Genomic DNA, 12,923 nt, shown 5'->3' on the forward strand with positions numbered 1-12,923 from the left:
CCACGAAAAGCCTTTAAATAACAACTTCTAGATAGCTGAATTGTAATACGACCGGTCCTGCATATTTAAGACAGTCATCTGCGATCTCGGGCAAATCATCTAGCATGTGGACTCTTCAGCTCATAATCAAAGTCGTCAGCAAAGGATCCTGATGGTTTACCTCAACAGATATCACACATCTACATCTCACTGTCTGTCAGGTATACCTAAGAGTCCTTGACTCCACTCGCCCTTAGTTCAAATACGTTGGCAGTCACATGTAGCATCTCTCCAGTCACATCTCGGATCACCATATTTCTATGATCACCTGTGGTGCCTGCTACTTTTTGCTCTTCTTGGAACACAACCAACATCATCATATGCCAATCGTCGACATGCAAAATGTTATCAGGATCTTGGATAGGAGGTCATCTCATTTTTACTTCATAACAATCCAACTAATTATACATAGTCATGCTGTAGAATCGAAGATCATTTCACTTGCTCTCGCAGCTTAATTGCACTTGCTTCAACAACAACAACAACAACAACAACAACAACAACAACAACAACAACAACAACAACAACAACAACAACAACAACATCACAGCCATATCAAGGCAAATTCGAGACTCTACGAGGCACAGTACACATTCCCTTGAAATCCATTTCAGACTGAGCATCCACTTTTAGTTCTGATATCGTACTTAGCTCGTAATTTTGAGGCGACATCGTTCTTCGTAGAACACAACGAAATAGCATAAAGAAGAGCATAATCTACGTACCAGTAGTTAGAAAACTTGCAATTGGGGTGTGCTTGATCAAATTCAAAACGGAGCAAGGTCATAAGTTCGCACAGCGAACCCCTAGTTCATTCACTTGAATACCTATTAACAAGCAATAGCTATGTTCGATATCCCGGTACTGATGATAGTGACTGCTATGGGATGAAATACAAACCATCCTGGGACACAGATCCTGCTCGCGACAAGATTACAAGTAGTCTTGATTTGGTCCACTCTGGTCGACTCCCGACATTTAGTTGATCTGCAGTGAGTCCAGCTGTTGCGAATGCTTGGTTTGGAAATCTGCATCTGTGCTCATCGACACCAACCAAGCGACATGGCAAATCGCTTTAGAAAAAAAATTGAACGCTGAAGGGCCGCCAAAATAACACACCCAATTTCAGTGACTGTCAGTCAGGAGGGCCGTCGCAGGCGAGTGTTCCAGGTCTCAATTTCCAATATGGTTCGTGCATTGGGGTGAGCTTGAACACATTCTCTGCCGTGTCGTAGATATTCAGTTGCTTGAGCTTGTTTTGTCGTGGCTGAAAGTATGTCCCGCGGTAGTCAGTGAGTATCCTCGGATCGTATAGTGCTCCTGATCTGACTTTTCAAGGGTGTGTGCGTTTTACGAGAATAGTAGATACCCACTCGAGCTTGTTATAGAACTGATGAATGCCGCCGCAATTTCTTGTCCTAACATGTTGAGGTATAGCCTGTCGCAAATTTTCCATGGAAGAGTTAGAGGCTACCTGAAGACCGGGAGCAACTGCCGTTCACTCAGAGCGGATCTCCATGAACTTCCGTAGCCACCCAAAAATTGTCCAAAGCATGTTCATTTTGCTGATGTACAGACAAACATGACGAAGAAGTACCTGGTTGGGTAGCTAAAATTTTATTACAGTCTGTAATAACAGACGACGGAGAGGATTAATATTCTAGAAACAAACATTCAGACATATGAAAACGATTCAAAGAAATACACATACAACCGGGCTGAAATTTTAACTATGGCCATCAGAAAATCGAGCAACGTCCGTTTCTGAAGGCCTTTGGAATCGAGAACCATCAAACTTCGCGCTCACAAACGCTAGCCAATCACGGCCGAGCTCGACGTCACATCCGCTCAGAGAGACAGGTGGAAAGGTCTGCCGTGAATTGTACCGACCACCAATGGTAGGAACGCGAACCAGCCCAATAGTGGACTCTACAGCTGTCCCATAATGAGACGAAACAGCCGGAACTTCAGAACCGTGCGACCCAGACACCACAAACAGGCATGAAAAATATGTTTAGGGCCGGAGTTATGGTTTGTTTGGCGCGGAGGATTTGTATATATTTGCCACTCAATGTTCAATTTTTCTTCAAACTTCTCAATCTCCCACACCGTCAGGTACTAGGAGAGTTTGGTTGTTCGGTGAGGACATTCCCCTGACAAGGGAGGTGTACTCTGGAGTCATCCAGACATCCACATGACTGGGCAGGAACGACTTTGGTTGGTGGAACTGTGGAGACTCTGAGATCAATGAGTGCGAGAGAATCTGGCCAGAGTCGTCGATACTGTATCTGACTGTTTTATCTGTTGCGATGAATTTCTGACGGTCCATCATTTCGTGATTTTTGCCTATAGCAATGGTGGAGATCGTGTTTTCAGCGTGACCATCAGTGAATGCACGAGTCCTTGAAATTGTAGCCATCGCAATAGGATTACATAATTCTACTCCTACCGAACATGACTGCATACCACGAGAAATCTGACTTGATTATCATATTCAGCCATGGATGGTCACCAACATAGACTCGCTAGATGAGGCCGTGAAAAAGTCATAACAAGCTGCCTTCGGAGCCAGCAATGGACATAAGTGTAATGGCGTCCGTGTTATTGAACATTTTCACCTGCAAGCATTCATGCTTCATATCAAAAGATTGTTTCAGACTCTCCGTAGGACGATGGCTTTAGCCCTTGACTCCACATGGAGATTGACCTGACGGTTGGTAACAAAAGCATCAGCTCACTAGCGTTAATGTCACTGATTGTTCTCAGTCCCTATCAAATATTGGCTCGACTTGAACGTTATCCAAGATTTTTCGCAATATGACGGCTTCATATACTTCCGAGTCCACTCGTTCACGATTCAGTATTCGGTCGCTTAACTCTTGCCACAGACTTGCCAACATTTGGGCGTGACGTGGATGCATTGTAGGGAATGGTACATACAACTTACGGATATACTAGGTAGTACTTACCATTATCAATCAGAGTCGCGTCAGCATCGCAACACGATCAAGATACTTACCTGACAAGATGGGACCGCAGGACAACCATCAGTGAACCCATGAGTTCGACATATTGTACCCTTGATGACTATAGAAGAGTGTAATTTTTTTCTACCAAAAACAGTCATTTGTACCCCAACAAATTTGATGCGTTGATACGCACACATGCATGTCTACAAATTTTGAGTACTATCAGTCAGTCAGGTATTCATGGCAAGGGCACAACATAGCAACATCATGGCTAGCGAGTGATTGTAAAGGAGGACTCAGATGTTGCGCTGAGAGGTGAGTCAGGCAGGAAGTGATGGAATGAGGGCGTTTCACCCACAGAGGACACTGACTGCACCTTGTCTTCTTCGTCTGTGGTGTTCAGAGTAGCAATTACAGGGAGGGTCGTATAGGCTTGGTAGGTCCCGAGCTCGCCTGGCTGATATAAGATACCTGCGAGGACATTCCTTGACTGGCTGGCAGCCAAGACGACACTGGGAGACTGTGGCTGTTGTTCACGAGCATCCAGAATGCTCCGTTCATGCGTGACAGCGTCAAGAAGGAAATCCTCGATGTCCTGCGAAGTAGCACTGACACTAGAGTGGCTAATGTGGGCCACACGTGCAATGGATTTCTGTAAGACTGAAGTCGGGGATTATGCAAAACCACGGTGAAGGCGTACCTTCAGAATTTTCTCAGTAGACGACGATGCCACAGCCATGGACGGAACAAAGGTAAGCGATAAGGAGAACCAAATCAGGAGGCGAAGAGGAATATAGTGCTGTCTGCAGGCTGCTGAACTTCCGATGCCACTCTGCAACACGTTGGTCGACCATCTCCTGGTAGGACTAAACAGACCGGCCTGGGCTGCTCGCATTTGTTCCGAAGGCGGAGCAGAGCAAATTCAGCAAAGATAGACTTGCCGCTTCCAGTAGGCGCGCCGATAATAACATTCTCATCAGATATGTAGAGAGCCTGAAAACCTGCGTCTGGATCTTGTTGAACGTTTGAATGGTGAATGAGTAGATACTCCTGAATTCCTTGTTGTGTAGGGCAGACGACGGGAGTGGCTGGAGTTCGAGAAGAAAAGTGGGAGGTGGGAACTTTTCCAGGAGAATCAAGTGTTTGAAGGAGATGGGTGGTCTAGTCTCGGCATGTAACCACCGGTTCATACAACATATATGTAGTAGTTCGGGGGGACGGGCTCAAACATCGGAACCGTGATAGTACGTTATGTTCATCCTCTGCGTAGCGCTGACGTAAGACAAATGAGTCGTGAACAAGAACAATCTCACCATCGACGTCTTCAACCATGATGAGGAACGAAGGTTTAAGCTATTCCGTATCCCATCGAAAGTCGGGAACAATAAACAAGTCGATAAGAAGAAGAGAGCGGGTGATAGAAAAGCTGCACTTGCGCTTGCAGCTGCAGCTTGGGGAAGCTGTGCATCACTTGAACTGATGCAAACTTACGAATCGTTTGCCCTCTGCTTTTCGGATGACCTCCTGTGAAACACTCTTGAATTGGCGAAGCGGTGTCATGGAGCCCCACCTGAAAACATAACAATCAGTTGATGATCAACGACCTTATTGAAAAATACCAACATTCATCTTAGATAGGTCAAGATACGCGCTGGCAGTGCCCACCCTCGCTTCAGGCAAATCTCAAACATAGCACGAAGAATACTGTAACATGTGTGAGTTTGAGTAAACTGACTTAAAACAGCACATACCGGCCAGCAGATTGCTGAACCAAGATCATATCGGCCACGAGACCAAAGCCTAATTATCCAATCGGCACAATACGGTAGACGGCTGAATCGTTTAGACTCGTGACCAGTCTAGACTACGTTTGAGATGTTATTTATTTGACGTAGTCAGACTGGTCGATCTGGGAGAGATTTGGCAGGCGAAGCGAGGAGTTTGAAATTTGGCAGATGCCGGTGTGCCGCTTTGGGTAACATTTCTTGTCAACAACGCCAACTCTTTCGTTTGTACCGTGAAAAGTACAGTATCCTCTCAAATACAACAGTACATCGTGCCAGAGCACTGATCGTTGATTAGGACAATCAAAATGATTCCATTCCATGCATTATACCCACCTGTGATGATGTATCAGCAGCCTGAACCTTTGGCTTGGATGATCAATCCTTCCAGCCTCGACGACGAAGGAAAATTTCTCGCTGTCCTCAAAATACTTCTTGGATTGCAGATGACAGTCATGGACCTCATGTTGTATTCAATCTCAGAAAGACCCTCCATGGAAGTTGGAGAGAAGGTTTCTTGCGAGGAAGCAAGGCACTTGTGCAATTTCTGAATCTGTTGGAGATGGACGAGCGAGCAACTTCACATCTAACATATTAAATATATTAAATAAAAAAATTTAATAATAAAAAGCATGAAAATTAATTTAGTTTTATTTAATAAAAAAGAAATTCGAAATATTAAAAACGGTTATCATTTAAATTCTAAGTATTGGCATCAGTTTACGACCCCTTGCTATTGCAATGGTCATTGATGAATTTCGGACGTTGTGATCCTTGAGTAAGAAGATCGAGTTGCGAGAAAGCCTCGAGAACTTGCTGTTGTTGTGTCGTTGAGAGGGCACTCGTAAAGTCCATTTGGGAGATTCTCAATTGTATCTCGAGCAACGAGGGATAAAGGTCGTACAGAACTCATTGTTGAAACTTACCATAGCGTACAATCTGAGCGAGAGCAGACTTGGAGCATAACTTGTGCTATATGATCGGAACTACCGTCGGCACGACCGGCACCTATCAAATTTCAAACTCCTCGCTCCGCCCTGCCACGCCACTCCCAGATCGACCAGCCTGGCTACGCCACTAGTTTATCCGTGGTAGTATATGCCAGGCTGGTCACGAGCCTATGAATCGTTACCAACCGTCAAGTTCGAGTTGGGATATATATATGCTTGCAGGAGGACGTTGATCTTCGCTGCAGGTTTATCGACGCCTTCCTTCACAGGAATAGGCACACGTCCGAAAACGTTCAGCCGCGCGTTGGAGCTTCCAACCATTTCTTGAACAAGAGCCTTCATTGGCGCGATATTTTGACAACTCATTCAGGATAGTAAGCATAACAACTGCAAGGTCAACTCAACACCCCTCACCCTACCAGAGCCGGTAAGCCCACAGAGTAACAGGGGCTCATCTGTCCCGAAGGCAATTGGGTAAAGCTTGCTGTGAAGTAGATTAAGGTCGGGCACGGTGAATGCCTTTCTTGCCCACTCTGGCAGTACAGTGACAGGTACAAGCTTTCTAATTTAATTTAAGTGCTTTGCCTGCCAAATTTCTCCGAAATCGACCAGTTTCGACCAAGTCCCATTCTCACGTGATGCACTTGTCTAATACTGAATCCTACTGCCCGATGTGTGACACTTACTCACTATCGCGTGCATCTATCGATCAAGACTCTTCCATCTACTTTGCTACTAGCACAACGTCATGGAATTTGTCAACGCTGAGATCAACAATAATGACTCACTGGTAAGTCGCTGCATCCTTGAGTTGTACATGTTAATTAGCTATTACTATAATCAGGTGACCGCGTTCCAACCAGATGTCCCAGGCCCGCTGATTGTCAGCGGTTCAGCGGTAGTATGTTATAGGCATATTACATCTATGAAACTAAAAAGTTAAAGGGAGCGTGGAACATCGCAGTCGAAACAGCCCAATACCGAATCCAAAGTCATACTACTGCGCCGCCTGTTCCTTTTCCGATAACTGTCGAGGATAAGTGCTGGGTAACGCTGATGGCGTTGAGGAGGGAAGAAGAGTTGCAGGAGACAATGAGATACCTGGAAAACGAGTGGCGGGAGCTCACGGAAGTGAAGAAACTGTTGGGGATTTGAAATTAGAATCGCAGGAGAGGGGCCGTCAATCTTGTAATAACATACCTTGTACCACGTCACGGATGACCGCAAAGTCGGGTTCGCCACGGGCGTGTACCTCGCTATCGTTGAGGCTATAAACAGCAGACTCCTGGAGCTGGGTTGGTCCTATGTAAATAATGTATCCCAGTCCGGCACGTAATCAAAGCAAATGGGTCACCTCACATAGTTATTAATACAAAGATGCAAAGACCAACGAGCCGTGATAGTATAGGAACAAAAGACGAGAGCCAATAAAGTTACTATCTTGAACATGCCATGTATCAAGTTCGACGCTGATACAGAAAATTTGACCATCCATGCCCGAGATGGCTTCCACAAACACATCGCATTGATCCCTATCGCTACCAGCATCGTAATATACATACTTTGTGCATGGGGTGATTGATGGCTGGTATTTCTTCTCCTTGATCCTCGGCATTCTTGTCACCGGCATTCTCGTATTTAGTCGTGGGCTCTGCGTCCATAGTCCTTCAGAGTACGGCCTCCTCTAAAAATGCACTGCCAGGCAATGACATGCTGATGGACGGAAATCATGTGATCATCCTCCGTGGAAAAGAGAAGCTCTTGCCATCACGCACGGCAAGTTTCACTTGGAGTACCAACCCTGGGTCCGTATGCGAGCTAGGAAGGAGAGGATAATATGAATAATCATGGGGATGGGATCCGTAGACTCCACCATTTGTTTGGGAGAAAAGATGCAGAGAGCGGCCCAGGTCCAGAAACACAGGGTCATGATGACGACGCCGAGGCCAATAACGAATACGGAGCAATAGGGTTCTGCTCGCTCCTCCTAGTCATTCAATTTCTGACACAGCCTGATATCACAGGGTGGATGTCCCAGTTGCTGATGTTGCTGTTACTCGGTCATCATATGGCTTTGATGTCCTGACTGGTGAAGCCATGGCAATGGGTGAACGAACGCCTATTGCTCTCCTAAATCCATCTGCGTCCGCTCGGATGGCTATCGGCGAGGCAACTCACCAACCTGGCTGCAGCTTCCGTCTCCAGCCTTTCTCGTGTCAAGCTCAGTGCAAACTGGATGTGCGCCGCTTCTAAAGAAGGCGAAGGTGCAGGATTGTATGCTGCCGTGGCTGCTGTCGGTATGGAACTATGTCCTGCGCTGGGCGTCGGCATCCCCCGTTGGCAAAGATTCGATGTCAATGTCGATGGAGTGGAAGCAAGGAGAGAAGCAGCGTGAAGTTAGTGCACCGTTGTCTCTCATTGTCACGGCGTTCGCGCCGGTGGACAACATCGAACGAACATGGACGCCTCAGCTGCGTACAGATCTGAACGAAACGACTGTGCTCGTCTTCTTCGATCTTGCTCATGGCAAGACGCGTATGGGTGGATCTGCGCTTGCGCAGGTTTTCAAGGAGATTGGATCAGAGGCACCAGATGTCCAGAATCCTCTTACAGTGCAAACGTTCTTCAATGGGTGCCAGAAGATTAAGGAGAGTCAACCTGACTTGATACTTGCATATCACGATCGTTCAGACGGAGGGCTCTTCACAACTTTGGTGGAGATATGTTTCGCTGGTCGGGTAGGGGCTGTGGTCTCCCTTGACACCCTCCATAGCGCTTCCGACCCTGTGGCGACCTTCTTCAACGAGGAGTTTGGAGCTGTCGTTCAAGTACGCGAGTGCCACCTGAATAAGCTCATGAGCGAGTTTGTCGACGTCGGCTTCCCTTCTACATCCATCCACGTTATTGGGCGCGTCAACATTGAGCCTTCTGATCAACTATTCGCTGTGAATCACGAATCCAAGGTGCTATTTTCGAGCACACGTCAGGAAATTCAATAAGCCTGGGCCGACACTTCGTACCGTATGCAATCTCTACGCGACAACCCTATCGGAGCACGGCAGGAATTCGACCTCATCAAGGATCACACTCACAAGGGTTTATTTTATGATCTCACATTTGAGCACACACTATCCCCCTCACGAAGCCTCTCAATGTTGCCATCTTGCGTGAGCAAGGTGTCAACGGACATGTGGAAATGGCTTGGGCGTTTACAGCGGCAGGTTTTAATGCCATGGATGTTCACATGTCTGACATTCTCTCTGGAGCACTGTCACTTTCGCGCTTCTGCGGTCTAGCAGCTTGTGGTGGCTTTTCCTATGGAGATGTGCTTGGCGCTGGGAAAGGCTGGGCTCACTCAGTGCTTTTGAACGACATAGCGAGGAAGGAGTTTACCCACTTCTTCGCAGATAAAATATGTTTACTCTCGGCGTTTGCAATGGTTGCCAATGGCACAGTCATTTGAGAGAGATCATTCCTGGCGCAGATCATTGGCCCGATTTCAAGCCGAACGCCTCTGGAGATTGGTCGATCTGGGAGAGATTTGGCAGGCGAAGTGAGGAGTGACTGTATAAGCACAGCGAACGTTTGCCGGGAACAGTTTTGTCTTTAGATGATGGTCGAGACAGCACAAGAGTGACGTGACGTCTGACTCACATTGTGACCAAATGTGACAGCTGCGTGAGTGACGATGTGCTGTGTTGAAGTGTTCAAACGTTCACACTGAGAGTGCACCAACATTAACGTCGACGACATGACAACCAGTGTGTCGCCATTTGCTCGTAGCAGCACATTCGATGAGCCCCGCCTCGGCGGGCGCGAGCAGACCGTAAGCCCACCTTACTTCTATCATCTCATATCTGCTGCATAAACACAAGCAAGCGCTTCCCAGATTGAAGAAATGTATAGCGTCCCTGAGAGCTTCTTAGAAATTGAAGTTCGCAATCCTCAAACACACGGTGAGTAATACAAAACTTGTTCGATGGGATTTTACCTTACTGTTGAATGATAGGTTTTGGTAGAAAGAAAGATGTATACCGACTACGAGATCGTGTGCAACGCGATATATACTACTACCGCTGCTCTGATCCCCGAGTGCTTATCCTTGTGTACTGTAGAAAAACATTCCTGCATTTAAGCTGTGCCAATTCAACGTTCACTTACCGCAGATCCATGGAGAAACCCGTTTCAATATCCGTGAGACTAAGAATCTCGACCGAATGCACGCCAGGAGTCATTGCAAGGAAGTCCATCCATCCTGACTGGCAGGTAGATCGACGCAGCGGCCTGTAATTTCAGGAAACATCATCAAACAATAGCACAAGATCACTCAGAATTGTTCCATACCCAACTCGCACGCGGTTTTGCAACGGGAGTATTCCAGGGGGCATCATCACACTCTGTAACTCCTCGATAGTCGTCTTGCCGCCCCGCGCAGCTTTCTCCTGCTCGATCTTCCGTCTACGTCTACGATCTGGATCTGGGCAGCTGATTTCGAACCTTCTGGTCCACGAGCTCTGGTTGAACACGGAGATGTCAAGCGTGAACTGATCGCACGGGTATAATTTCCTAGATGCAGCGGAACTCGAAGGAGGTGGGAGCAAGCCGATGGAAACGATGATAGGCTCTCCACCAGTAACTGGGGTATCTCGAGTGGGATCGATTATACCACCGACGATAGTTGGTCCAGGAGTTTGGGGCGAAGCTCCCGTCATTCCGAGACCACGCTCCCTGCGGATTTCGACACTTGGCCCAGGCGCCCCTTGATGATTAATCAGTGGCGTTTGGAAGTGAGAAGTTGCTGGAGCAGTAGCTGCAGGGAATGCAGGGTACGCAGGTGTTGGCGGCGTCACGAATGTTTGAGAATCTGATGGACCATGTGGGCCGCCGTTGGGTACAGTAACGCCTAATAGGTGCGTGGTCGGAGGTAGAATGCCGTATGTAGTGGGCGGAGACTTTGAGAAACTTTGTACAGTAATAGAGGGAGGTGTGTATTGTTTGTTAGAAAGGATGGGTGAGGCGGAAGACTGGTCGCGATATGGTATCGGGCGAAAGTTAGCATTCGGGTTGATCGCCCGTATAGCTGTTATATTGTTTGGAAGGGTATGTTGTTTGTTCCCAGTAACAGATTGCACTTTCGGGATCGCAGATGCCAGAGCCGCTTGCCCTGGGAAGGGAGACGCAGGCTCTGGTAATACACTACGAGCACTACAGTCAAGAGGATTCTTCTTGTGGCTTCGAAGAAAGATCCAGGATACAGTTCCACCGAGAGGAAAATGTATGTGTTGGGTAGGTCAAGGTAGGACCATCACTGTCCTCGGAGTCATGCTCACCCTGTCTTCGACAAATAAGGTTTGCCATAGATATTGATTGCTCCTGCCCGCTGCAGATCTGAGTTTGCAGGGACGACAACAGACCGCCGGCCGACCAGCGAGAAATCTGAGTCCGCAGAAGGCTTGAGGAATGAAACAGCGTATAACAGATTGTACTGTTCCATAGACCCAATCAGAAGTGGGAAAGTGTGCGTCTCCACTTCAGCCTCAAAAGCCCTTCTCCCCAACCAATCAGTTTGGCGGATGCACCCTCGCCACCGATTTTCACATCTACCCTTTCCAATGAGAAACCAACACCTGAGCCTGATTCTCCAGAATTCTCGACTTCAACACAGAGAACAACGGTACGTTCGTTGTTCCCTGCCTCTCGTTCCTGCGCATCGCTATCATCGTCATTTAAGCCAGTCCTTGAATTCATTTCCGGAAAGAGGATGTGGGGAACAAAAACGGTTCGCATCCTCACCCGAAAGCCAGAGACTGTCTGGAGAATTTTGCGAAATGATTTCCGTAAAGTGGCATTAGGTGGACGCTTAGGGCTTGACATAAGTGGTTGGGAAGATGACGGTTGCACAGGTAGAAGGAGAGAATAGCTCTCGACGCATAACATTTCCCAAGCGAGTGGATGGAAGCCAAAGTGGTTCCGAGCCAGGCGTAACATTGAATCCTAGAACAAGCGTAAGTGAACCCGCAACATTGGTATGGCACGAAAGACTACCAGCTGAAAGACCTTCTAGTAGATTGACTTCCTCAAGTCCGGTCTCATCATCCTCCCCGACATTATTTGTCTCCTGGTTTTGCTGCTTCGCGAATGAGCTTATGCCAGAAGCAGAAAGCTTAGCAAGAATGCCGCTTTCCGACAGAAATATGACAAATGGATGGTTTGCTTGTGACAGTGAAACCGCCTTTTCTCGTAATGTAGTTGACACGGTCAAGGACAGAAGAGGATCCAAGAACGAGAGGCGAAGAAACGCTAGAAGAGTGTTTAGGAGAAGTGGCAGACACATTGCTCGCGCGCACTCACACACGGTCAAGGAGAGTTCATATACAGCCAACCAAGCTTTCTTTGCCTCTGAATACAAAAGAGAAAGCTTCTCTTTGGACAAACCCGCGGGCCTGTGACCCCATATACTAGCAACAAGAAGAGTTCCTTCGGATTGTGCGTACTTGCGGTCCTTCTCCGTAGAAGACGTTGTAGGATTTGGTGTATGTGGAGGGAACAAGGAAGGATGAAGAGATGTAGGTCGAGGTTTAGCTACAGATGAAGTGCGTGTGGAGCAAGGACTCGGGCAGTCTGGGGGGTTTCAGGGAGAGTTGTAGGTGTTTGCGAGATATAAGTGGCTTCAAGCGATACCTGCACATGGGCAAGAAAATCGAGAAGGAATGTAGGTGGATCCTTGGGATCAACGTCCGCAGATGGACAGGGTATCTGCACAATCAAGAAAAGGTGTAGTTGGTCATCTGAATCGACCATTTGGTGAGCATCTGGACTAGCATGTTCGATGAAATGTTGTACCTTACCGAAGAACGCTTGTCTTCTTTCAATACCAGACGATTTGAGCGCAACTAACCAGTCATCGGCAGCTCCTGGCTCGGGAAGATTTATGGAGGTATCTGGAGCTATCACCTCCAGTGTACATGACCCGAAGAGATCCTCGAAGCTGGGCACAGACATGACAACGTCACATCCAACGGTCTAGGTGGACCTTTTCTGATATGAGCGATCAATATTTGATCCAGATTAAAAGTGAAACCATACCAGAATGCTTTATGAAAACCGGCGAAGCGATTAGTACAAAAGGATGAGGGCTTTGTTTGTGTTTGTAAATATAATTGACTCTAAGTGGTTCCTCT

At 47.3% G+C, this 12,923-nt stretch overlaps 3 protein-coding genes across 3 annotated transcripts; 2 read left to right on the forward strand and 1 right to left on the reverse strand.

The window, feature by feature from the left end:
• Positions 1-6,490: 6,490 nt before the first annotated feature.
• EDB93DRAFT_1109290 (uncharacterized protein) lies at positions 6,491-6,897 on the forward strand (the record flags this gene model as incomplete). The annotated part of the gene is made up of 3 exons (XM_041447945.1): positions 6,491-6,532; positions 6,587-6,643; positions 6,682-6,897. The coding sequence occupies 3 exons, from the start codon at positions 6,491-6,493 to the stop codon at positions 6,895-6,897; spliced, it is 315 nt and encodes a 104-aa protein (XP_041301012.1).
• Positions 6,898-7,452: 555 nt separating this feature from the next.
• Positions 7,453-9,466, forward strand: EDB93DRAFT_1243702 (CobB/CobQ-like glutamine amidotransferase domain-containing protein; the record flags this gene model as incomplete). The annotated part of the gene is made up of 7 exons (XM_041452178.1): positions 7,453-7,547; positions 7,767-7,886; positions 7,912-8,065; positions 8,112-8,570; positions 8,595-8,724; positions 8,865-9,158; positions 9,447-9,466. The coding sequence occupies 7 exons, from the start codon at positions 7,453-7,455 to the stop codon at positions 9,464-9,466; spliced, it is 1,272 nt and encodes a 423-aa protein (XP_041301013.1).
• A 433-nt stretch (positions 9,467-9,899) lies between these two features.
• Positions 9,900-12,882, reverse strand: EDB93DRAFT_1323674 (TRAPP trafficking subunit Trs65-domain-containing protein; the record flags this gene model as incomplete). The annotated part of the gene is made up of 10 exons (XM_041454998.1): positions 12,829-12,882; positions 12,586-12,775; positions 12,355-12,498; positions 12,094-12,247; positions 11,788-12,042; positions 11,636-11,736; positions 11,301-11,601; positions 11,073-11,271; positions 10,087-10,947; positions 9,900-10,026 (listed from the first exon to the last, which is right to left on the reverse strand). The coding sequence occupies exons 2-10, from the start codon at positions 12,742-12,744 to the stop codon at positions 9,900-9,902; spliced, it is 2,301 nt and encodes a 766-aa protein (XP_041301014.1). The 5' UTR covers positions 12,745-12,775; positions 12,829-12,882.
• Between the last annotated feature and the right edge of the window lie 41 nt (positions 12,883-12,923).

The sequence above is a fragment of the Suillus bovinus genome (assembly GCF_016758785.1).
Source record: "Suillus bovinus strain UH-Sbo-P2 chromosome Unknown EDB93scaffold_150, whole genome shotgun sequence".
Classification (NCBI taxonomy): Eukaryota; Fungi; Basidiomycota; class Agaricomycetes; order Boletales; family Suillaceae; genus Suillus; species Suillus bovinus.